Source organism: Alexandromys fortis, unplaced genomic scaffold (assembly GCF_014885135.2).
Source record: "Alexandromys fortis isolate MF-2015 unplaced genomic scaffold, M_Fortis_MF-2015_v1.1 scaffold_0, whole genome shotgun sequence".
In the NCBI taxonomy this organism is placed as follows: Eukaryota; Metazoa; Chordata; class Mammalia; order Rodentia; family Cricetidae; genus Alexandromys; species Alexandromys fortis.
The window spans coordinates 23,987,797-24,013,357 of NW_026067949.1; the positions used below are offsets into that span (position 1 = coordinate 23,987,797).

The 25,561-nt window shown below is 45.6% G+C and overlaps 1 protein-coding gene across 1 annotated transcript in view; it reads left to right on the forward strand.

The window, feature by feature from the left end:
- The window catches only part of Limch1 (LIM and calponin homology domains 1), a 299,518-nt gene that overhangs the window by 268,043 nt on the left and 5,914 nt on the right, over window positions 1-25,561 (forward strand). Inside the window, exons 20-32 of the mRNA XM_050149634.1 lie at window positions 702-745; window positions 1,465-1,628; window positions 4,083-4,188; window positions 8,332-8,372; window positions 9,692-9,772; window positions 12,648-12,740; window positions 13,929-14,033; window positions 15,064-15,188; window positions 17,277-17,407; window positions 18,237-18,360; window positions 20,047-20,124; window positions 21,482-21,590; window positions 24,201-24,303. Coding sequence (XP_050005591.1) covers window positions 702-745; window positions 1,465-1,628; window positions 4,083-4,188; window positions 8,332-8,372; window positions 9,692-9,772; window positions 12,648-12,740; window positions 13,929-14,033; window positions 15,064-15,188; window positions 17,277-17,407; window positions 18,237-18,360; window positions 20,047-20,124; window positions 21,482-21,590; window positions 24,201-24,303 — 1,304 coding nt within the window. The remainder of the gene's footprint in view (window positions 1-701; window positions 746-1,464; window positions 1,629-4,082; window positions 4,189-8,331; window positions 8,373-9,691; window positions 9,773-12,647; window positions 12,741-13,928; window positions 14,034-15,063; window positions 15,189-17,276; window positions 17,408-18,236; window positions 18,361-20,046; window positions 20,125-21,481; window positions 21,591-24,200; window positions 24,304-25,561) is intronic.

Here is a 25,561-nt window from a genome sequence, read left to right on the forward strand (position 1 = left end):
CTATGCTACGGGTTTCTCTGTGAGGAAGTTCCTTAAGGTCATGCTGCTCCTGTGGGCAACCTCCCAGCCATACTCCTGTGGGCAACCTCCTGTCCATATTCCTGTGGGCAACATTCTGGGAGCAACCAGAAGTTGTTCAACCAATAAGCTGGTTGATTCCAAGTTGGACTTGGATGGAATTCTTCTTTTACCTATCATCGGTGCCGCACCCTTTCTAGAATGACTAGGCATGTGTGTCATGTTTCCACAAGGAAAGAATCTCACAACAGACACAAAGTCATGTATGCCTGCTTCTCCTTTTTAAAGCTTTCTGGTTTGAATGAAGGGGTGTCTAATTTGTCAGCCTTGATCTGTCTTTGTTTCTTTTTGCCTTTCTTTCTTTCTTTCTTTCTTTCTTTCTTTCTTTCTTTCTTTCTTTCTTTCTTTCTTTCTTTCTAGACAGACTCTCATGCATTCTCAGCTGGCTTCAAACTTAGTATGTAGCTGAAATGACCTTGAATTTTTTGACCCTTCTGTCTCCATCTCCTGATTGCTGAGATTACAGGGGACCACCCTTTGTGCCTTGCTGGGGATTGAACACAACACTTCATGTATGCTGGACCAGATCTCTACCAACCGAGCTACATTCCCAGCTCAGCTATGACAATGGATACGAAGGCTCTTTGTTTGTAAGGGCTGCGTAAGCATTGTCACGCATGTAGGGCCCTGGATGTTAGAGATTTCTTCCAGAACCAACCCTCAGGAGGTAGGTGGTAGAAAGTCTTTGCCAATTCAACAAGCTGAGAAATGAAGTCCTTGGCTTGGCAGCCCCAAAGGCTGATAAGCTGAGAGAGAGAGAGAGAGAGAGAGAGAGAGAGAGAGAGAGAGAGAGAGTGATTCTGATATTCTCTAAAGGTATGTCTTCTTCATCATTTAAAAAATACTTAGTTCCATTATAGCAATAATTCAAGCACTGAACTGTCCTGGTCACTTTGTAGTCACTGTGATAAATATTAGATTTCACCTTAGAACTCCCAGATCCTTCCATCCTTCAAAGGGAGTCAGGGCGGAAGCTCAGGTCAGGACCATGGAGGAACACGGCTTGCCTGGAAGGCGCTACAGAGGAAGGCGTGATGTCAGCCTCTAGTCTCCAGATGAGGACAGCAGCACACACAACAAGGGAAAGTTAGTCACCCCATCACAAGTACAGACGGGTCTATGGATATCCTGCCTTCTACCCCACTGTCATTAAATATTTTGTGTCACGTGTTACTCAGAATCATGACTGTTACAAACAGTCTTGGCTAGCAGGACAGTTTGCTGGGAACCCTGCTGTCCTGGCCCTTGGCTGCGCATCCTCGTGCAGTGACCCAGCTTGTCCTCAGGAGGGAGCACTCTGATGAAGCGTTCATGGTGACACTGAAGGGAAATGATCCATTGTATGGTTTCCTTTTCCTCCCGCTCCCACCTATGACTTCCCTCCAGAGCCACAGCATTTTACAGCAACGGTGACTCGCTGCAGCCCCACCGTGGCCTTTGTGGAGTTCTCCCCCAGCGCACAGCTGAAGAACGAGGTGCCAGAAGAACGAGACCAGAAGAAGCCAGAAAATGAGATGAGTGGGAAGGTGGAGTTAGTGCTGTCACAGAAGGTGAGGACACAGCGGAGTGGAGAGTTAAATCCACAGGTTGACGTGGCTTCCGGGGGCGGCCAGCAGTCACAAGGGCTGACGGTCTCACCCGATCGTTTATCCTGTCTTCTGTGCATGTTCATTGTTAAACATCACACACACACACACACACACACACACACACACACACGTTATAAAGAGATGCCAAAACCAAGGCAACTTATAAATGAAAACATTTAATTGGGGGATTGCTTAGAGTTTCAGGGGATGAGTCCATTTTCATCATGGTAAGAAGTGTGACATCAGACAGGCAGGCAGGGTGCCGGAGCAGTAATTAAAAGCTAATATCTGATCCACAAGCAGAAAACAGAGGGAGACAAAAGACAGACAGACAGACAGACAGACAGACAGACATAGAGAGAGACTGGGCCTACTATGCGCTTTTGAAACCTCAAAGCCCACCCCAAGTGATATCCCCTTCTTCAAAAAGGCCACAACTCCTGATCCTTCCCCAAACCATTCCACAGATGAAGGAAAAAGCATTGAAATATATGAGCCTACAGGGGACATTCTTATTCACACCACCACTGTATATGGAGAGAGAAGGGGAAATACAGATATTTGCATTATGAATATATCAAATGCCTTAGCACACACAAACACATTTGTTACATATACAGACAGTAGGATGAGTGAGGGGTTTCAGGACAGGCTCCAAAGCTACAGAGAAACCCTGTCTCGAAAAACCAGAAAAACAAAAAAAAGCACTTTCAAGGGTTCTCGGGTTGTTTATCTGTTTTGTTTGTTCTCTATCATAAACCTTTTGTCTAGTTAGTAAACATGAGTCTCAGAATCATATTAAAGCATAAAGTATCCAGAATTCCCAGGTTTTTCTTGGTAGCAAATGCTACTATATCCCCACCTTTAAAATTCTGTGCTGTTGACTACAGGTTTGGAAGCTCTAGTGGTTGGTTAGCAAATAGAATAGCAGTTTCCCCACACACCCCATCTGTGGCCCTCTCCCCTCTCTCTCTCCCCGTCTTAGATAATGGTGATCACCATGCTTGCAACAGCTTTGATTTTCAATTTCACTTGGGGAATGTCACCTTTGTAAAAGCAAAGCACCAGATTGGCATTTCTGCTATGTTTAATTCTTTCATTTGCAACCAGCTCTTCTCTGAACCTCCTTGTCAGTCTACACCATTCAAGAAGTAGTTTCTCTGAGCTTAAGGCTCGAGGGTTGTCAGGGCCAGGGAGGTGGCTCAAAGGTTAAGAGATCGGTTCCCAGCACCTATATCAGGTGGGTCACAGACAGCCATAACTCCATCTCTAGGGAGACCCAATACCACTGGCCTTTGTGGGTACTTGTTACACTCACATGCTCATACTATCATACAGAGAGAGAGAGAGACAGACAGAGAGACAGAGAGAGAGACAGAGACAGAGAGAGAGACAGAGAGAGACAGAGAGAGTAATAAGTAAAAATAAATATTTAGAAAAGTAAAACTAGCATGTTGTGAACTTTGATACAACCAGACCTTAAGTATTTGTTGTATGTTAAATGCTGAAGTCTATACAGCTGTCTGGTTGACCACAGCAATGCTGACCAATGTGACTGATTCTATTTCCTTCGAGCTTCTCTTAGGATTGAATATATTCTTAATAAAGAAAAATAAAATGCAACAGAGAAGGAGTAAATGTTGCCGAGCCAACAGCTACAAGTTAGAGTTAAGTCCTGTAAGAGGCAAAATGGACTAAACCCAAACAGCTGCCTTCCGCACTCAGATTCAGGAGTTGGTGGCTCTTATCTTAGGCACTGTTGAAATATTTGGCATTCTGTCTCTGGCAGTAAATTGATTGGAAGCAATAGGACAGCAAGAGGGAGCTTCGACTCTAGAAGAGTCTTCAGACTTGGAGGAAACAAATAAAATTAAATAGCAATGATATTTTAAAAATCTTAAAGCAAACACGAGAATTTTTAAAGCATAAAAGGTCATCTAATGTACCTCAAAACTGGAAGGACCCCTGTGCTGGCACTAGCTGTTTTGGCAATGCATCTTATACGGGCAAAGTATATGTGTGTTGCATAACTTTGTGGGAGAGTAGAGTACTGTGTCTTCAGAATAATGTCCATTAAAAGTGGATTACTATAATGCTTAGCCTTACAGCTAGGACTGTGTAGTACGACCTTGCCCCCCCCCAAAAAAGGTGGAGAAGGGGAAAAGCTCCAATGTCTTCTGAGGTTGAAGAAAGGGGATCACCACATTCTTATGCCTTTACTTAATTTCTAGAGAAATATCAACCACCTTATTGATTCAGTAAAGTGTGAAAAAAATCTTTAGGGAAAGAAAAATTGTATTACAAAATTAAATGTTTAAGCTCACCGGCTTGTTTAAATAGTCATAGTGTAAAATCGAGCTGCAGGTTAATTGATGGACAGTCTGTCTAGTGTTTGTGTCTGTTGCTGTGTTTCAGGTAGCAAAGCCAAAATCCCCAGAGCCAGAAGCAACCTTGACGTTTCCTTTTCTCAACAAAATGCCTGAAACCAACCAACTGCACTTGCCAAATCTCGATTCTCAAGGTAAGGAGGGGAAAAGTGTTCTCTTAGATCTTCCTAGTCTGCTGGGCCCACCTGTGGGAAAATGCACCTCCCAGGGATAGCTGGTAGCATCCTTCACGTGATGTCCCTGTAGCCACATTCCTCACCAGAGTCTGTGAATTGAGAATTTCAGATGGGAAAGCTGAGAGGAACGTTCAATTTGACACCAGGAACCCTGCCATGAAGACCACCTTGTCAGCTAGGCATTGTGGGTACAACAGGGCCTGATAGTATTGAGACCTTCAAACATGTTTTGTCTTGGCTCCAAAACATGATAATTAAAAATAAAAACTCAATTTGTTTTTTAAAAAATCTAATATTATATGAGCTTCATTATTAATTCCAGTCTATAAAAATACCCATTTTACTTATTATTAACTTTGGGGAAAGTGAGAGTTTTTGTTCTTTTTGTTTGACCTAAGTCTTGGGTATACACAATGATTAGTGTAGTCACTCAACCAAAATTTTACTCTTTCAGAAAATTCTTCATGACTAGGTAGTGGGGGGTGCATGCTTCTAATCCCAGCACTCGGGAGGCAAAGACAGGTGGATATCTGAGTTCAAGGCCAGTTTGGTCCACAGAGGAAGTTTCAGAACAGCCAGGGGGACAAAGAGAAACCCTGTCTCAAAAAAAAAAAAAACAAAAAAAAACAAAAAAAAAACAAATAAAAATCTTCATAATAAAAACATTTAATATTTCAAAAATGAAAAGAATAAAATGCATGAAACATTTAAAGATACATCTTCAGTATGTGTGTAATAACACATGCACACTACGGATATGTTTTAATATGTTTAACACATAACATACTTTGGATACATTTTAATGTGTTTTGTATATTTGCTATGTTTTAATGTTTGATATAATGTAAGAAGGTAACTTTGAGAAATATGGTAGTTGAGGATCTGTGAAGGACTTAAACTTGTTCTGGCTCCCACTTTGTGGACCATATATGAGTTCTGAACTCACCCTTTGGGTCTTGAAGAACCCAACTTTATGCCCTTAGCCTCGTGAGAAACCCAAGTGCCCACACCACAAGGAAGGACCTTAGGATTGTGAAGTGGGGAATATGGCATTCGGAGAATGCTACCATCCTTGGTGATTATTCCTCCAAGTGGTCCACCTAAGGCTGCACCACTGCAAACTCTCTAGGTTGGCAACAGCTAGGGTGGGAGGTAGGACCATAAGGCTCCGTGTGCTTCTTCAGCATTTTTCTCCAGTGTGTTTCATAGAGCTGTCAGAGAAGATGGTATGATGTCATTATTCATGACTTATTATTGCCTCTCTTTTAAAGAGTGAGAAGCTATTTGGGGTCACCATTAACACCATCTGAGTTGGTTGTCTCCCTTAGCTTTCATTGATTGCTTTGCCAGCTGTATGCAGAACAAAGCGCACTCGGTAGGAAGCTAAGTGGTGCACATACTAGTGGGTATTTGTCTCTTAAGGGAGAGGCAGATGCAGTACCACCTCCAAAACATTTGACCCAAACTTTTCAGCCTTACAGTCCTGAAAATAATTAATAAAAATTAAATCTCACAACTGGGTCAGCCAATTGGCAATATTTAGACATGGTAATTATGTTCCATTTCTAGCACTTTCTAACTAGTAGGTAAGAACTATAGTTAGGTTAACTATGTCAGCCCTCACCAATTAATCCTGATGCCTACTATTTATATTTTTCATCCCCCATTAAATGCAAGGCATTTTGGTTTTGAGAAATTGCTATTGAATTAAGGAACTTTATTTCATATTTTATCCAAGTTTAATGGTTTAAAAAATAAAAATTTATAGCACTGGAGTATTTTTAAAGGTAATTTCTCAAAGAAGAACTGGGTTTGGAGACCCTTATTCTGTTAGGACGTGTGGTTCATGAGCTCTGTGATCCTAAGTGTGAGGGCTGGGAGTCAAACACCTGGGTTTAAAGCCTCCCTCATCACGTTCTGAGCTGCAGAGTTCCCCCTTATAGTTTTCCCCAGGGGCAAACTATCACCTGCCAAGGAGACATTACCATCTACCAGTTTTTAAGAGAGTAGAATTATAATGATGGGAGTGAAAGTATAGAGCCAGGTGCTAGGCAGAAAGAATAAACTTTTTTAGAATGCTTTTCTAAAGGAGAAAAAACATTAACAGGAGAGCAACACAGCTTGAAGCAGCAGTTCTCAGACATGAGTGTGTACCCGAGCCTGCGGGGCTGGGACTAAACCTTCAGTGTCCGGTTCTGTAGATCTGGCCAGAGATCTTCTGTACTTCTAGCAAGACCATGCGTCCAGGCAGCCCAGGAATCCCAGCCTGGAAGCCACTGACTTGAAGTAGTTATGTAAATGGTGCCTCAAAGACATTGCTGCTGGGCATGAAACTGACTGTATGATTATTTAGACTCTACAGAATGATCTTTCTAGATGCCAGGGGCCTCTGATGAATGCAATCTATGAAGACATGGTTGCATTTGATTGGACTGTGGTGGGAGAAGCCGTGGCTTATGACCCAGGTCTAAGAATTTGGTACACCCTTAAGCGACGGGCTTGAATTCCATCATCCAGTCCAAAAGAACCAGGAGCCCTAGAGCCACACCTCATAAATTCTCTCTCCCACAGAAATTAGTGTCTCCCCAGTTTCTTTGAAATCATCTATTTATAGATGCTCACACAGGCCACTGCAGATCTGCCTGTCAGCCCGAATAAGATTCCACAGGCGCCCCCAAACACACACATGTGCATCAATACAGCCTTTCAACGCTCTGGAAACATTCCTAAAATACAGTTAAAGCTGGCGGGTTTCCTTTATCCAGCCCTCTGGAAACAGTAAAGTTATGCCAAAGTTATGTTTCTATAAAACACAGGCTTTGACCTGCGGTGTTTGTTGCTCTGAGAATTCGCATGGCAGAGCCCAATGCATAAGGTGCAAATGCTTGCCAGGAGTCGTGCGTGCTTGGCACACTGCACGCTGTCACAGCCATGTACCTGTCTATATGTGTGACAGGAAAACAGCCGCATCCTCGCCCCTTCATCAGGTGTGATGTGGATAGCATCATCCATCCCACTGTCCATCTCTCCTGCCCTTTTATTCTTCCCTAAAGTTGCCCCTGCACAGTGTGCCGCTGTGTCATCATGACCTTTAACCGTTAAACAATATCCCCGCTAAGTATGGGCCCAAAACCTTTCCCTCAGCACCTCCGCAGCTGAAACGCAGGCCGCCCACTGTCTGTATCGTCGGGTTTTACATGTGTTCCCGTGATCTGTCTCACGTTGGGTTGCGAGTCGTTCAGTTCCTGGCTCAACTAGAGCTGCCCCTTCTTTGACGTGTGGGGATGTGTTCTCAGGTTCTCGCCCGGTTTCACGGATTTCTGTTTGTTCTATTTTGCCATCTGATCTAGAGGTGCCTAGCAGTGCCCGCGTTCCGCTGAGAGTTCAGAACTCTTGGCTACGGTCCCAGTTTTTCTCCCAGTCAGGTAAACAGCATACTGGGTAGCTGCATCTCTTACATGTAAAGATTCATGTTGGGGGCCACCAATGGTGTCTGTCATCCGTCTTCGTTTCCGATTTAAGATACTTAAAAGAAAAAAAAAAAGATGCTTGTTTGTGACACACAGTTAGCAATGAGCTTGTTCTTTGGTATCAATCAGCACGGTCGTACTAAAATCGGGAGGCTTCCACAGAGCTTTATATTGATTTCTGAGACGCCAGAGAAGTAACACCACCCACCTGGCTCTTTACCATCCACTTCCTCTGAAATCAGATGAGAAGCATTGGCCACAGATGTGGTGTTCTCTTGTTAACTGTGTCACTCGCTCTTCTTCCTGGATGGCATCGGCCTCTCTGTGTCGTACTTCTCCGTGTCAGACAGTGGGGACCTGCTCTGTTCACCAGAATGCAGGGTGTACTAAGAGCCGGCACTAATAGCTGTAGTCGTCGCTTCCTAGAGTCTAGTACCTGGCGCTGCTTGGTGGGTCACACTCTCAGTCCTCTTGGTGATGGGCACAACCTGCCAGGCTCTGCTCTACTGTGATTTCCTAATACTGCCCAAGTTAACCTAGGAGCCACCCTCCACTGAGAGGAGCAAAAGACCAGCACAGCCAGAAGCCACCCACACTGATGCCTTCTTTTCTGTCTTTTTACTCTGTGTAGCGGATTCTCCGAGCAGCGAGAAGTCTCCTGTAACCACACCCGTAAGTAGTCCCCCTTAAAGAACCAGCTTGTGCGTTTGGAGTGCTTTTAACTTATGTTTGATTTTCTTAAAGAGTATTCAATCAAAACTGAGATCCAAAAAGTTTTTACTTTGAAACAATTTGATGCTTTCTGGTACCAAGATTGTATATCACTATATAAAGGAGTTATCCTGTCCTGCCTGGAAACCAAATGCTGACGTCTTTGTATCCTTGAGCCCGGGTTTACTAGCCGCAGGACACTGGAGGTGGTTTATAAATCCTCCCTGTTTAATCTTCCTTGACTGCACAGTGAGATGCAAGTAGCTTTCTTTTGGGGTGATGGGAAGCCTTACTTGGCATCATCATACAGATGCTGCTATATGGTGCCTGATACAGGAATGCTCCCTCCCTCTCCAGTGACCAGTCCAAGATGCTCCCTTTGTGGCCATGTAGAATGGACCACCGCTTGTCACATACCCTTGATCTCTCCAACCACGTCTCAGAACTAGGAACCATATGTGAAAGTTCAGTCATAAACCAACAGTGGTAATCCCGGGTTTCCTGGAAGTTAAGGACCCCAGAATGTCTGTAAAGCAGGCATCACCACACATAGCCGAAGAGGATGGTGCAAGCCATTGACTTCCAAGGTTGTCAAACTATTCATGTGCCCCTGGGTGGGGATGGAGAGGAAAAGTCACTGCAAAACAAAAAGATACTGTCATTTCCTGTTGGGGAAAGTAGAACACGTGAGAGAATCCATAGATTCAGGTAGAAAATCCAGCTGTGTTCTTGTTTGTTCTCCACCTTGCTAAAAACCTTCTCTAAAGCTTTTATTACCAGTCGTGGGTTTGCGTATTTAGTATGCTGGCCTCAGGGCTGGGGCTCCACCCATCTTGCTCTTAACCCACTTTGGGAAAGCCGTAGTGGTGAAAGGGGCTCACTTCAGGTACAAAAGACCCTAGTTTTTAGACGATACCCTCCTGGTATAAGCCAGAATCAGCATGGGCAACAAGCACCATGCCCAGGAGCTCGGGTGCTTCCGAGACTCCTCATGCCCCCGAGAGACATGGAGCAAAGCCTTCTCATTCCTGTGGTTAGGCACTGTGTTTCTGTTAACCCATAAAGAAGCACAAAGGCATAGAAGCAGCCCGACAGCTTGGAATCAAAGTAAAAAGGGATTATGTTTGGAAATGGTTTCTGCCTCCAAAGAGGACATTTAGCTGTGTGAAAATTTGTTTTCTGTGTCCCTTGGGTACCATATTGGAGGCTCATTGTCTTCTTGCCCTGGCAAGGCATCCAGTTCTGATCGTGGGGTTGCTTTCTTTGTTTTTGCTGAGCAGTTTAAGTTCTGGGCATGGGACCCGGAAGAGGAGCGTAGGCGGCAGGAGAAATGGCAGCAGGAACAAGAGCGTCTGCTCCAGGTAGGCCCAGCCTGCTGGTTTCCCCGCGTTCAGTAACTGTGTGCTTGCCATGGCTGTTGCATTGAATAGACTTTTAGCACAGGGAACATGGAATCCAGTTCTCAGAAACTCAAGAGTTTGACTATGCTCTGTGTCCAGGCAACCAAATCTTGTACCTCATTGTTCCTGCTAACAGTGACGAGAAGTAGTGGGGGAAAAATACTCACATTAAGTACTTCAAAAAATTATATATCTCTATATACAGTCTACCTGTATTCATTACCTCCTTAGTCACCAGTTCTCAGTTCAAGAAGCAGTGAGAACAAATTGCCAAAAAAACATTCTATCGCATTAGGTAGAATAAAATTTGACATCAGTCTAATTCCTTTAATAGAATTACCGTTCCATTTTTTCAGTGAAAACTGATAATGGCCCATTCTAGAAATATTCCGAGACAAAATGTAGCGCGCTTCCATTGGCTTCCTGCCTGCAGTGACCTAATGACCTTTGAACCTGACCTATTTGTATCCTTGGGGTGTGCCGGGAACACATCTGAATAGCCCATGTTTAGTTGAAAAGGCGAAGGCTCACAGATGTTGCGTTAACCGCCCAGTATCACATGGTTGATAGATGCAGGGCCTGGACCCAAGCCTAAGTCTCTACAACGCTGAAACCTGTGCTGTTTCTGCTACACGCCCAGAAGCTCACATGGAGAAGTAGTGGAAACCTCGTTGAATTTGATGGTTCCTGCTACTCTAGAACTGAAGTGCAATGTGATTTATTCTCCTTTCTCTTCATATTTTGTCCTAACCCTTTGCCCTGATTCCCATGGGTAAGGGAGTGGGCTCAATGGTAAAAATCAACTATTTGGATTTAGCTCTGCAGTTCAGTTAGGTGCCTTTGAAAAGTTCAAAGGGCTAGGGCCTTGATGACTTAAACGGGTAGTAAGACCCTCTGGATTCCCATCCTAAATCTTTACAGTATCCTGGAGTGAGGGGTCATTTGTTTTGTTTTTTTGGAATTGGCTTTCGTTTCTTTTGTGTGTTTGTTTTTTGAGAATCACTAGATAACCCTGCCTGGTCTGGAATTTGCAGAGACCCTGCTGTCTCTCTCCTGAGCACTGGGATTACAGGCATGCAGCACCATGCCCAGCTTCTGCACTATTTGGTTCTAATAATAAGTTTCACTTGTATCTACGGCTTCTGCCATGGGTTGGCCAGTAGTGATCTAATAGAATCAGCAAGAGCTTTTTGCACCTAAGTCGTGACATAACAGCTGCTCTCTGGGGACACCTCAGTGTCGTCGTCCCCCTCCAGAGAGACACACGGGCCTGTCCTAGCCCCAGACAACGACAGTAGCAGGGTCAGGTGTTGGAACATGTGTGCACAAGCACATGTCTCCTTTGTCTATGACGACACCATTTTTGAGGTTTTCACAGGATTAATTCTCATTTCAAACACCGATTTTTTTTATCTTCACATACTGTTTTATTTTCTGGTGAGCTGTCAGAGACTTCCTGCATATTTTTATATCATTCTTATAAGGAGTGTTTTATTATCTCTCAGAAGTGGTGATGAGTATTGCACCCTTTCTGAGCACAGGGATGGAAGCTCTCACGCCAAAGCACTGTGATGAGCGGTTAAAAGGCTCTCTCTCTTTTTTTTTTTAATATTTATTTATTTATTATGTATACAATATTCTGTCTGTGTGTATGCCTGAAGGCCAGAAGAGGGCACCAGACCTCATTTGGTTGTGAGCCATCATGTGGTTGCTGGGAATGGAACTCAGGACCTTTGGAAGAGCAGGCAATACTCTTAACCACTGAGCCATCTCTCCAGCCCTAAAAGGCTCTCTTGATTAAAGTTGCTGTGAACTGGGCCTGGAAGGCCTTATCTCGTTGCCGTGGCGATACGCAGAGTCCTTCTGCCTCTCAGCTGCTGCTTGTCTGGAGTGCTTTGGACTTTTCTGCCCTGCCTTTCTTATAAACTTAGTAGGTTTTTATAACCTTTTATTAAACTTCCTTGCCAGCAGTGTTGGCTGATTTGGGCTTTGATTGGTTGGTATTTACAGGGGTGGGGTTCAAACCCAGACCATGGAAAGAGCTAAGCAACTATTTCCCTGGCCCAGCAAAAATATTTCTGTTGGTGAAATAGCAAAACTCACCTCTGAGAGGCTCAGCTGAAGTAGACTCTGTGTGCAGCCTACTTAGGAGCTCCCAAGCTAAAGGAGAGTGTTGCTTGTTGATTTTTTCATCCTTCATGAACAATTGTCTATCTGAAGAGAAATTCTGAAAAACACGACAGCAGAAATCTGGCTTCCCGTGGGATGATTTTAAATGTCCGTGTTAATTAATTTTCTCTTGCTGCAATAAAAAAAAATGCCCTGACAAAAAGCAAGTTAGGAAGAAAGGTTTGTTTTGGCTGACAGCTGCAGAGCGCTCCAGTCTGTCACCGTGGGGAAGGCACGGCAGTGGGAGCCGGAGGCCTGGCTGGCAGTGAGGAAGCCAAGTGGTCACCTTTCATTCACACAGTAGAAGCAGAGAGAGAAGAGGAAGGGAGATTGGGCTATAAAACCTCAGAGCCCAACCCCAGTGACATACTTCCTCTGGCCAAGCTTCACATCCTAAAGCTTCCCAAACGGTACCACTAAGTGGGACCAAGTGCCCAGACACACGAGCCAATGGGAGGCGTTCCTCATTCAAACCACCACGTGTACCTGACTTGTACCTAATACCCAGCATCTCTTTCTACGGTGTGCATGCATGAGATTCCAATGTTCTATCACGAAGAGTATCTTGTAATGTGTTGTGCATGGTGCTTTAGAAGAGGGGGGGAGGACACCCCAGCGATGGGGTACGGTGGTCACTCCCAAATGTTCTGTGGACATCCCATGACAGGAGAGGTACCAGAAGGAACAAGATAAGTTGAAGGAAGAGTGGGAAAAGGCCCAAAAGGAGGTGGAAGAAGAAGAACGCAGGTACTACGAGGAGGTAGGAAATTGCCAAGAAGAATGTGGCTTCGTCAGCACAGTCCCTTTAGTCTGTCACCTCCCTTTGTGTCTGCAGTGCACGCTGGTTGTGGGTGTGTCTGACTCTTTCCCGCAGCAGGTGTCGCTTCAGTCTCTGGAAAGAGAACCACATCATACGGGTTCTGACAGACCACAGGAACCCTCCACCATGTGGGCTGTAGGAGGAACGGATTGAGCCATGTTTAAGAAGCCGCTGTAATCACATCAATATCTGATTCTTCATCTATGTTAGATAACATAAAAACAGCAATATCGGGCTGGAGAGATGGCTCAGTGGTTAAGAGCACTGCCTGTTCTTCCAGAGGTCCTGAGTTCAATTCCTAGCAACCACATGCTGGCTCACAACCATCCGTAAGGAGATCTCATGCCCTCTTCTGACCTGCATACATAATAAATAAGTCTTAAAAATAATAGTAATAATAAAAAGCCAGGTAGTGGTGGCACACGTCTTTAATCCCAGCACTTGGGAGGCAGAGGCAAGTAGATCTCTGTGAGTTTGAGGACAGCCTTGTCTACAAAGCGAGTTCCAGGACAGCCATGACTGTTCCCACAGAGAAAACTTGTCTCAAAAAACCAAAAAAAAAAAAAAAAAAAAAAGCAACATCTTTATCTCTGTGTGTACTCACTTACAGTAAGAGTGTTTGTAGTAATGAATTTGTTTTGTAAGATAATTTTAGCATTGAAGCTAAATACATCCTTACTACCGTCTACATTACTACATCAAGCTGGAGGACTTGTAGAGGAGACTTGTGTCCTGGTAATGTTTTAACAGCAGCAACAGAATTTGCAGAGGCCTGTCTAAAGTGTCTGCTGTCTAAAGTTTGTTGTCAATATCGTTGGGAACTTTGCTTTCCGCATAGCTGATTTAGCTGATGAGCTCCACAGTAGTTTTTCTTCACCCTGTTCTAATTAATTAAACGCTAGTTAAACTTGGTGTTTGTAAATTCAATACGAAGTTCTAAACTCCCGCCTACTTGGTGTATTTGATTTGTGTGCTCTGGAAAAATGCGATTTCCTTAATGCCATGCTTTCTTGTATATGTTCTGATGAATCTTCTTTTCCTGGAGTTCCTTAATGTGTCTTTTTCTCTTGACAAACTTTTAAAAACTTTTTTCTTTTTCTTTTTCATTTATCCCTGTCTTTGCCCTAGGAGCGTAAGATAATTGAAGACACGGTGGTCCCGTTCACTCTTTCCTCGAGTTCTGCAGACCAGCTGTCTACTTCCTTGTCTGTCACTGAGGGCAGCGGGACTACGGTAAGATCACTGATGGAAGCCGGGTGTGACATAAGTAACTTAAACCAGGCTTCCCATCACACTTAGTGACTTCACACCAAACCTCGCTGTCCATCCAGAGCCTCGGCAGCTCCTGAGTGGATGCGACACCTCGTGTGTTGTTCCCGCTGTCACCCAGCCCTAGGCAGAGCAGTGGTCCTTGCCCTGGCCAGAACTTCCCAGACAGGCTAGCAGGATCTCCAGTCATAAACCCATGTGCTGGAACCTTCTCTCTGCCTGGCTCAAGCATCACTCTTTTCTTCCACAGCCATGTGCCCCCGTCCCCCGTGTCATGCATCCCTCTGCATGATTGGCAGCAGATTCCCCCCCCCCAGTGCATTCTCCACCAGCTGCTTTAAAACAAGCCCATTACCCTCAAAATTCCACACGAACCTGACATGTCTTTTGGTAGAGAGATCCTGGAAAGGCTGGTCAGCCCCACCTCCCCCAAGTAAGGTGGTGGGGGTATAGATAGAAACATGTTAAATTAAATAACTCATGGCTACCTAAGGCCGTTTGTCCTGAGGTTAGCTGTCCCATGTCTTCATTTTGTTTGAAAAGGGAAGTTTCTTGACCAATCCCTTTTGTGACCATTTTTTAGAAAGATCTCAATGGCACATTTATTCTAAATATTTAGAAATCGTTGATCATTAGTTTAGAAGACTAGTCTTCGAATTGTAGGCAGGGGGACTGACAAACAGGGTTGGGGCAGGAGTAGAAGAGCAGGGTGGCTATAATCAGCACGTTGTATGCATGTCTGCAGTCTTACAGCGACTCTCATTCATTTGTACAAAAAGAACATATTAATCATTTCTTTAAAATTTAGAGCAAAAAATAGAAGAAAAAAATTTCATTATTCAAAGAGAGGAAAGGGGATGGGTTAGGTTTCAGGTAGTCCATGGTCAGATGTAAGCCATTAGGGGGTAGGTTTCAGAGAGTCCGTGCTCAAATATGAAAGTCGTCTAGCGCGTCTAAAAAATATATTCACAAGTGATCCCAATTTTTCTATCAGAATAAAGTGGACTTGGAAAATTCTCAAGACAAAGAAAAAGAGAGAAGACAGAAGATACCTTTCCAGGAGAGCGACAGTGACCAGTTGCTCAAGGCTGGGGAAAGTGGTCCACCCAAGGAGGACAGGTGTGTGCCCATCCAAGACGTGCATGGGAATTCCCACAGCTGGCCTCTGTCATTCCCTCCCAGGAAGGCGGTCCCACTGCTTTAAAATGATCAGTCTAATGGTGAGTTCCATGTGGCTTAAACACACCCCAACAGCGCTGAAGTCAGGGTCCTTGGGCCCTTGGATATATAGACTTATTTTTAAACAGGCAAGGCCATTTGTGGTGACAGGAGAGACAAAAGGATCGTAAATTTGAGGCCAGCCTTGAGTACATAATAAGAGCATATCTCAAAAAAAAATAATTAAATTAAAGAGCTGGAGAGATGGCTCCAAGGATAATGTCGCATACCACTCAAGCCTGCAACCTGAGTTCGATCCCCAGAAAGCACATACAAGTAGGAGAGACCCAACTCCATGGTCATCCTCTGTCCTCCACATGCGTGGGGTGGAGTGAGCACACACATCATCGGTGGGGAATCTTTGTCAACCCATTATCTGTAAGAGGTGGGGACCGAGTTAGGGTGTGGCTGGGTCACCGAGAAAAACAGGTTCATGGCCCGGGTACTCGCTCTCTCTCTCTCTCTCTCTCTCTCTCTCTCTCTCTCTGTCTCTCTCTCTCTCTGTGGTTTCCTCGCAGCACCACTGAGCTTGGACTTCTCATTCCTGTTTCGTGAGTTTGCCCTTTATAATAAATAAAAATATAATTGTTTCATCTTTTAGCTAGCCTGGTTATTTCACAAACTGAATTATGAACACATCATATACATGCATATGATCTAATTTAAATGTTTTCATAGTAGTGTAAAAAATAATAAGGGAGACCTGTTTTAAATAAAGAGAAAAGAAGTTCAAGTCCTGAGGTCCCACCTACCTTGGTTCCACTGTGGACCTGAACTTGGCTGCAGCTGTCCTCACTGAAGTGAGCATGTTTACTCGGAGTGGTCATGTGAAGGATAACCAATTTGTCAGAACCAGTGTGGCTAGTCACTTCATGTGTGCACTCTAGAATGTTCCATGGGAGAGCCAGAACTGAACTCAGAAACCTCAGAGTACACAGAGTACCTGAGACTGGACCCGACTCTGGGCTACAGGTTATCAGTGCTGCCCACCCTTGCCTAACCTGGAAGGAATCTACAGGAACCCCGGGAAGTTGACAGTATCCTGCTTAAGGAAGAGACGCCTGCCTCTGGGGCATGAGATCCCAGATAGGTATCAGCAAGTACGCATGCGTCTGCCAAACGTTCCCAGCATCCCAGAGAGACCCGAGGATGAGAAAGGTTTCTAGGTCGTAGACTGGCCAAGGCAGGGAGCCGAGTTCTGGTGAGGGTTTGCACTGAGTGAGCTGCTAGCAGCAGACACTGAGCACCAAGTCTGACTGGCAGGGCGTGGTCCTCCTGGAAGAGCAGCTCTGTTTCCAGGTAACACTGCTTCCCAGTCTGGGAAATGAGCTGTTGGTCGGGAGATCTGAAGAATCCCAAAACACACCCCAAGTGTGTGTCTGCTAGTTCTCCACACAGGCCTTGCCTGTGAGTTTGCTGTTTGCTTTCTCCAGGCTACTTTAATTGTCACCAGAAATTTTGCCTTTATCTTCTTAAATCTTTCCTTTCCTTGCACACAGAAGTCACTGAAAGGCTGGGGATTAACCAAGGCTGCAGAGATCCCAAGTGACCTCAGTGACTTATGTATCCGTTTGTTTTTAGTAGTATATTACTTTGCAGCCAAGGCTGGCCTTGAACTCATGATCCTTCTGCCTCTGCCTCCTGAGTGCTGGGATTACATGTGTGCTTCACCATGCCTGACTTCCAAGTGAAACCTATAATAATTGCTCTCTTGTGAAAATCTGGGAGCATCCCTAGAGATGCCCAGCCTGAAGAGTCTGGTGGGCAGGGAGGTGCTCAGAAACGATCATTTCTTGACTGTATTAAGTTGATGTTAAAATGCATAGTATTTTATAATGGTTTTAGATGTAGTTTAAAATAAAAAGAATAAGCAAACAGTCTGTTTCCTTTCTTTAGAGTGTAATTCTAGCTCTGTGTCCTCAGGTATAGAAACAGTAAGTTTGATCAGGTTGCTGTTATCTCTGCTCTGAAGATGTATCTTTGTTTTAGTATTAGCAGCCTAATTCAAGGACCGTCGGCTCACTCAGAAGACTCCATGTCAAAAGGAATCCATCTGGACCAGCGGCCGGAGGCAGAGGCTGGGACCCCGCACTGTGGTACAGGCCCACAGCTAGCTCAGGGTAAGAGTGAGTACACAAATCCCAACATTTAAGTTGTTGTAAACCCTCCCAGCTTCTGTTAAATATATAACACATAAACTCCCATCATGTGACCAGACTCTACACAAGGCGTTGAGGCTTCAGTGAGACCTGGACAGTTATTAGCATTTTACAGAATAGAGTCTGTGGCTGCTGAGATGGCTCAGTGATTAAGAGCTTGTCATTAAAGCCTGATGACCTGAGTCCAATCCTGGCTCGTAGAGTGAAGAGAGAGAAGTAACTCCCTGATGGTGGTCCTGTGGCCTTCATACACATACACACACACACACACACACACACACACAAAATAAATGTAATTTTTTAATTTAGAAGGAGGAGCTGGAGAGATGGTTCAATGGTTAAAAGCACTGACTCCCCTTTCAAAGGACCCAGGTTCTATTCCTAGCACCTAGATGACAGCCCCTTTCAGTAACTCTGTATCTAGGAATATGACACCCTCTTATGGCCTCCATGGCACTGCCTACATGTGGGATCACAGATGTACATGCAGGCAAAACACCCATACACAGAAAATAACATTTTTTTTAATAAAAGGGAGACTTGACAAACTTTTAAGTTACCATAAACAGTGCATTCTTCAAATGTCCCGGTTGTACCATTGAACATAACCCTGCCCCAGAAAATGCTCTTGGTGGGTAGACTGCACCAAACCAGATTGGGCTATGTGTGGAACACAGCCCGCGGAGAATTCCCGTGAGGACCAGAAGCCATCGGCGCCTTACATTCCGGTGCTTTCCTGGGTGTCATCTAGATGCTGCTGAGCACGCTTATGTCCCTTTCTCGGTTTTAGAGCCACCTCAGAATCATCAGGTGTCAAACCCATCAGCATGTATGTCAGAAGATGTGAAGCCCAAAACCCTGCCCCTGAATAAAAACCTTAATCATCAGCTAGAGTCTCCGGGTGAAAGACGGAAGTGAGTAGACAAATGGTGGATGTGGGCTTCTTTTTTTTTTTTTTATTGTATTTGACTTGGATGGGGAGCAGTGTTCGATGACAGGATGTCAGCAGCCTTTCTGTGCTTTGTCTCCATTTAATCCCACTTTAGCGTAATTGGTGCTTGAGAGTTTAAAACCGTTTCTCGCAGTGAGCCTTCCCAGTAATGTTATGCAGTTGATAATCCTATTTTCAGGTGAAGAGTTGAGGGGAGTTACATATCCTTGCCCCCAGAATTTGGCTGGTTATGTTTTAGAGGAATTTGCAGAGGACTCAGAACTTCACAACCAGACCGTGGTTAAGCCGCGCATCGCACTTGGAAGGTCCTAGCGTTCATTACTTTAGCCAGTCATTCCTCTTGGATCCGGACGGTGTGGGTTCAGAGTCTGTCTGCCTCATACCGACACAGAGCCTTGAGGATGTGTCTTAGTTTTTACCGCCCTAGTTTCCTCATTATCGAGTTGGAATGAGACTGGTATCTTCCTCAGATTTCCATGTCTGGAAATAACCAGCACCGTGGGTGTGGGTCATCAGCAGGCCCTGTTAGCTTCTCTTCCTTCTCCACACGATGTTAAACCACCACCCTTCTCTCCGAATCCTCCAGTTTTCATGGCTGGGTATCTGTGGCCCCAGGATCAACAGGAGCTCAGGTCACCTAGATGCAGTCACTCCCAATGGTTACTGCGTGGCTTTCAGCCTTTTTTTTCAAGCCATGGCCGTTACACTTTGAAAATGTGACCTTTGGAGGATACAGGTGCCATCTGAGGTGGGGGGCGCAGAAGCAAGCAGGGCCTCAAGGGATCTCACAGTCAAGCAGCCAGAGACAGAGGGGTTTCGTCCTCTGTGTTCCTGTTTTCCTTTCCTTGTCCTTTTCTGTGCCCTGACTAGTTTTTCACACACAATATTAACTGTTCCATACTGACAACCTGTTCCCACACAGGGCTCCCAAGCAGCACCTGCCCTTATGTGACATGCTGGCATCATCAAATTAGGGCCTTCTGATTTCTTATGACCGAATGAGTATTAAACAGTCTCAACGCCACCTTTCATTGCGGGCATCTAAGGCAGAAGCCACGGCACTAAAAGTCCCTTCCTCTAAGATCTGCCCTGTTTGTTTGAGTGGCCACGTGACCCTAGCTGCATGCTATCTTTTAATTTTATGGTCTTTACCATAAATCGACTTTTTAAAAAATCATCTCCCTGAACTTCTGGGCTGCCCTTAAGAATTTCTTCCTGTGTTTTTATTCATCTTTCAGTCCCACTAAGCCTGTTGTTTTCGTAGGAAATGCAGCGTGCAACAACAGCTTGTTCAACAGCTTAAATAACAGCCCCGTGATTAAAATAAAGGAGAATTCACCATATTCTCCTTTCTAAGCAGCGGTGTCAGTGTGATTTCCATTTTACACACCTGTGCATTCCTTCTAGAAGTAATATTTGCTAATTTCTCTCCCATTCCCAACCCGCACTTGTGAGACTGAGCCAGAAGGAAGACCAAACTTCAGGCCCACCTAGGCACCTTAGTGAGACCTTACCTCAAAACACATCAAGCCAAGATGCCAGTAGGAGACTCCTCTGTGGTCCTTTTGTTTTAGTTTGAAGCTGAAATGTCTTTTATTGTGGCTTCTGTTAACTTTCCATAACTGTGGGCTCCTTTGCCGTGTTACAGGAAAAGTCCTCGAGAGAACTTCTGGGCTGGGCCCCTGTCCCCCTGTTCTCCTACCCCTCCCGGCCAGTCACCAAACAGGTATAAGAGGTCAGCGAGCCTTTCAGAGGCTGTTTTGTGGTCCAGCACCTACGGGCATGACTCTGGGCAGATTAGTGCTTGCCGAATGATTCTGAGAGCCTTGTCATCCACATCCCTCCTCCAACCACATGCACAGAGGGGGAGGAGTCAGGAAAGCATCTCCATCTGCCTGCGGATTCATCAGCATGGGGTAGAAAAAGTAAGATATGTGGTGCTGGCCGTGGCCATTGGGTTTTAATGGCATTGTGTGGAGCGTGCAATCTAATAATAAGGTCCCCCCGACAGTTGCTGGGCTCCTACAGCCGTGCCTCCACCTCCAGGATGAAAACCCTCGGAGGGCAGTGGGCTGCTGGCTCCTCTAGAGAAATGGAGAGCTGGGAAACAAACCTTCATCCTCTTCCATCCCTCCCTAGATCTGACAGTGGCTCTGGGCAATAGCTGGTCCCCATGATATCTTTAAAGGTGCCCAGCTATCTGTCTGTCCCAGGCATGAATGACTAAGGACTAAGTGGCTTTCACTGATAGAGAATTTTCTTTCCATGGTGAGGTAGAGGTACATCTAGGGTTTGATGAGGCCAGGTCTTTGAGGAGACCTCTCGCTGTCTGCCCTTCTGGTTCTCTGTCCCTTTGGACCACTGTGACTTTCAGATGACAATACTGGTGAATTTCTCCCAGGGCTTTGCAGCAGAAGGCATCATTGGAAAACTGCCATAAGGGGACAGCCCTGTGGTGGCAGGTGGGCCATTGACCCTGCCCTTTCACCTGCTGAGTTTATGTCGGTCTGTGGGTGGACAGTATCCAGGGCTGTAGGTGGATGAAGGAAGGTGGGTTCAATCCCAGGAGTTTACAATATAGACAGAAAGCAAGTACCGTTCCAGCAGACAGTGTTTGTTCTGGAAGACACAGTAGAGATATGCTGGCCAACCCCAGGAGAGCCCTTGGTGGCACACAGGGAAGTCAAGGAGAGGCAGAGACCCTATCTCTGAGGTTTCCCACGGCACCTTCCCTCCTCCATTACAATGGACTGGAAATGCACTGGAAACTGCTAAAGCCACATTGGAACCTTAATAAAAGTAACTCTGAGTGTCTCATTAAAACTTCTGTAAACATATGATACACATATTAAATCATCTCAAGATGCTCAGACACAGCGGACTCAGCACCACGGGGAGGCCCATCACCTTCAGCTCAGGCCTTGCTGGCAGCATATGGCTCTGCATAATTCCAAATTCATTGTCAGTTTGTGATCCTCACATTATTCATGGTTGAAGCATTTTGTAAACTCCACGTGTCCATCTTTGCATGAGGTTGCTTGTTGTGTGAGCCAAGGTTCTCACTGTGCCTTTTTCTGACTCAGGTCTATTAGCGGGAAGAAGCTCTGCTCCTCCTGTGGGCTCGCTCTGGGTAAAGGAGCCGCGATGATCATCGAGACCCTGAATCTCTACTTTCACATCCAGTGTTTCAGAGTATGTACATACACAGCCCTCTCCTCTCGGAGCCGATGTCAGGGTCTAGATCTTTTCCTGTACTAATAAATCCTTCCTGTAACCTTGCAACCTCTCTCTGTGTGATATAGACAGATGTGAGGGTCAGGTCCAGGTATAGACAGATGTGAGGGTCAGGTCCAGGTATAGACAGATGCGAGGGTCAGGTCCAGGTATAGAAGGATGTGAGGGTCAGGTCCAGGTATAGACAGATGCGAGGGTCACGTCCAGGTATAGACAGATGCGAGGGTCAGGTCCAGGTATAGACAGATGTGAGGGTCAGCTCCCCAACCTTGAGTCCCTCTGGGAAGTGAAATCCTTCTAGAAGAAAAAAAATAGGTCTGTGCAATTTGTCTTTCCACACTTTAGTGGCTAACACAGACATCCCAAAGGGATGTCCAGAATGAAACCCTGGGAGACAGTGGACCTTCTGAGTCTTTTGGACCCTAAGGATTTATTTGAAATATCTTAACTTTTAGGATTTCGTGTGACAGGGTTTTAGGTGTTGCCCTAACGGAATACTCTCTGCCCGGTAAGTGGTAGTGGCTAGCTGTAAGATTTCAATATTCAGAGAGACAGTGTCCCCATGACCTCAGATGGGGACTCCCTCTGCAAAGCTCTGTATGAAGTCTGTTGATCTGTTGTTGTTGTTTCTGGTGTGTTGTGTTTTGTTTGAAACAAGGTCTCATTGTATAGCCTAGGCTGGCCTTAAACCACTCACAGGCCTTCTGCCTTCGCCTCCCTAGTGCTGAGATTAGGAGCACGCCCCGCCACACACAGCCAGGCAGTGGCCTTTGCTGAAGAGCCTCGGTAGCCACTTAGTCCTTAATGCTCGTTATGCTGTGTTAGTTACTAGCTTCTTAACAAACAGTGAACTCCATAAGAGTAACAGCTCTGGGGCTGGAGAGATGGCTCAGTGGTTTAGAGCATTGCCTGCTCTTCCAAAGGTCCTGAGTTCAATTCCCAGCAACCACATGGTGGCTCACAACCAACTGTAATGAGGTCTGGTGCCCTCTTCTGGCCTGCAGACATACACACAGACAGACTATTGTATACATAATAAATAAATAAATATTAAAAAAAAAGAGTAACAGCTCTGTCTTCCTCAATCGCCACTGTTTTCCTCTGTATTAAAGGAAGAAGTATCAATAAATCCTTTAGATGGACTAGTGTGGTGCCCATGAGGAGCCTAGCTTCTGAGACCAGGTCTCCTGTAACATGATGGGGGAAGGGGGACTGTTCTACTTGGTTTGCTGTCAGAAAAATGAATTGTACTTACCAGCACCTCTTTCTACTCTCCCAGCCTCTCTTTCTACTCATGGGCACCTTTCAAGTGAATAGAATTGATTTCAAAGCCACGCCTTCGGCCTCTGAATTTGAGTCGCTGTTTTCTCTACATGATGCTAATACATTTTCTTTCTCTATCTGGATTTCATCCTCTTTCTCATTGGTAGCGTCCCATCAGCTTGTATGGGATTAAAACAACTCCCTTTGTCCCTGGTATAAGAAATAATCAGTGAGGTTCACACGTAACAAGACACAGCGACATGCAGTCTCCATTCTTTGCTGACGCTGTCCCTGTGACCCAGCTAGTCTCAGAGCGGTGAGTCAGGGATGTGGCTGCGCCCTGTGCAAGGGGCTGACATCTGGACAGACCCCCCAGTGCCACCTTCTCTGTGTGCAAGTACCTCCTACTATCCACTTCTGCACTCACGCCTCTGGGCTAATGGGAGTTCCATACCCAGGGAATTTGTCATCCTGGGTCCGCCCCTCTAATGTGGAAATACACAGTGGATGTGTTCCTCAGTAATTCTCTGGTAGAATGTGCTGGAACGCCTAGATTAGTAGTAGTTAAGTTTCAGCTGATGCCTTTGGTTACGTGATTGTTTAAAATGGGCAGGGTGTAATATGTCGGAAATGGTCCTTCTGTCTCGACTGAGAAATTGTGCATTAGAACAGTTGAGCAGGCTCTCGGGTCCCTGCAGTGCTGTGTGCCAGCTTCACAACCCCGGGGCAAACCAGTTAGTATCTCAACCTGTGGCCTCCTCTGTAAAATACAGGAGTTACGATAAAATGGCAAAAATATATTTTACTTTTTGCCCTACACTGGCTGATGGTGCCATAGCTAACCCAGTAGATACTCAGCGAACATGGAGACGGTGGGTGGAATTATCCCTACATGCCTCACTTAAGCAGTGTCTTAGCCATGGTTCTAGTGCTGTGAGACGCCATGGGCACGGCAACCCTTAGAAAAGAAAGCCTTTCAATTGGGGCTCTCTACTCTAGAGGACAGGAGAGTCCATGACCATTGTGGCAGGAAGCAGACAGGCGTGGAGCTGGGTAGCAGCTAGGAGCTTTCCCTCTTGAACCACAGGCTGCAGGCGGAGTGAGACACTCAAAGCCCAGCCCCCAGTGACACACCCACCTCCAACAAGGCCACGCCCCTAATCCTTCCCAAACAACCTAGGGGCTGACCCTACAAACATAGGAGCCCGTGGGGCCATTCTCATTCAAACCGCCTCAGACGTCAGCAGCACGTTCCAGACACAATCCCCTGTTGGTGTTATAACTTCTGTCCCTTCTCTCCTGCAGTGTGGCATTTGTAAAGGACAGCTCGGAGACACAGTGAGTGGGACGGATGTGAGGATTCGCAACGGCCTCCTAAACTGTACTGACTGCTACATGCGATCCAGAAGTGAGTACGGAGAGACTGTCTCCCCCACTCACCCTTCTCGTGTGCGATTCCGTTATTTTCTGCCTCCAGCTGGCACTCCTACCCCTGGGAAGAGGATTGTTAGGATGGAGGTCAAAGGAACTGAGAGGCCAGGAAGCAGATGCTCCTTGCAGGATGTTCCTGCTGGGGGAGCAAATGAGCCTTACCCAGAAGTGTGCCAGAACACAGACAGGTACCACTGTAGGTAGGGTTTGAGAGACCCGCCTGAGCTCACTGCAGGGACCCTGCTGAGGCACAAGAAAGGTTAGGGTCTGCAGCGCCGTCTCTTGGTCCAGCCTGTCTGCAGAGGCCAGCAGCTGCTGGAAGCCATGGAATGCAGAGTGTTAGATAGGTGAGTGCCCAGGCTGCAGTGGCAGAGCCCTTCAGGAGTTTCATTACAGAACACGGTTTTGTTCTTAAGCAAACTTAGAGGTTCATTGAAAGACAGAACGATGACTCCTGCTTCTCTGACCCCGCCCGCTTCCATATCTTTGCTTACAATAAGCTTTTAAAAACTTGCTGGCTGTGGGGACTTGGTAAGTTTCTGAATCAAGAAAGTGCGTGTTTTACTTGGAGCCACCAGGGGGCGATGCTGTCTAGCTGTTCAGACAGTTGGAAACCGGCTGGCGGTTCTCCTTAAATGGAGACCAGAACAACAGAAGATCTTTCAACGTAAATTTAAGTTACACTGAAGAAATGGCATCCGAAATTCAAAAATATTTTTTTGTCAAAGTAAGTGAAGAATTATATCACTGGCTTCTAGATTGGAGAATAAGATTAAATTGCTTTCATTTTATAGATACAGATTGAGTGCTTTAGGGAATACAGGGGAGTATGTGCTTGTTAATAAAATGAGGAGCTAGGCGGTGATGGTGCAACCCTTTATTCCCAGCACTTGGGAGGCAGAAGCAGGTGGATCTCAGTGAGCTCGAGGCCAGCCTGGTCTATCAAGTGAGTTCCAGGACAGCCAGGGCCACACAGAGAAACCTTGTTTTGAAAATAAATGAATGAATGAATGAATGAATGAATGAATGAATGAATAATAAAAAACACAAGTGAAGTGAGGCAAGATCCAATGCAGGTTGTTTGGGTCTGTGAGAAACCTTGAAATCACACAGCTCCAGCTTCAGTCCCAGAAGGGGGCACTGTTGGAATGAGCGACAGTTGAGGCAGCACCGCGGATCTGAATTTCTTTTGTAACTTAGCATGCTCTAAAGATGCCAGCAAGCCTGAACCTGCC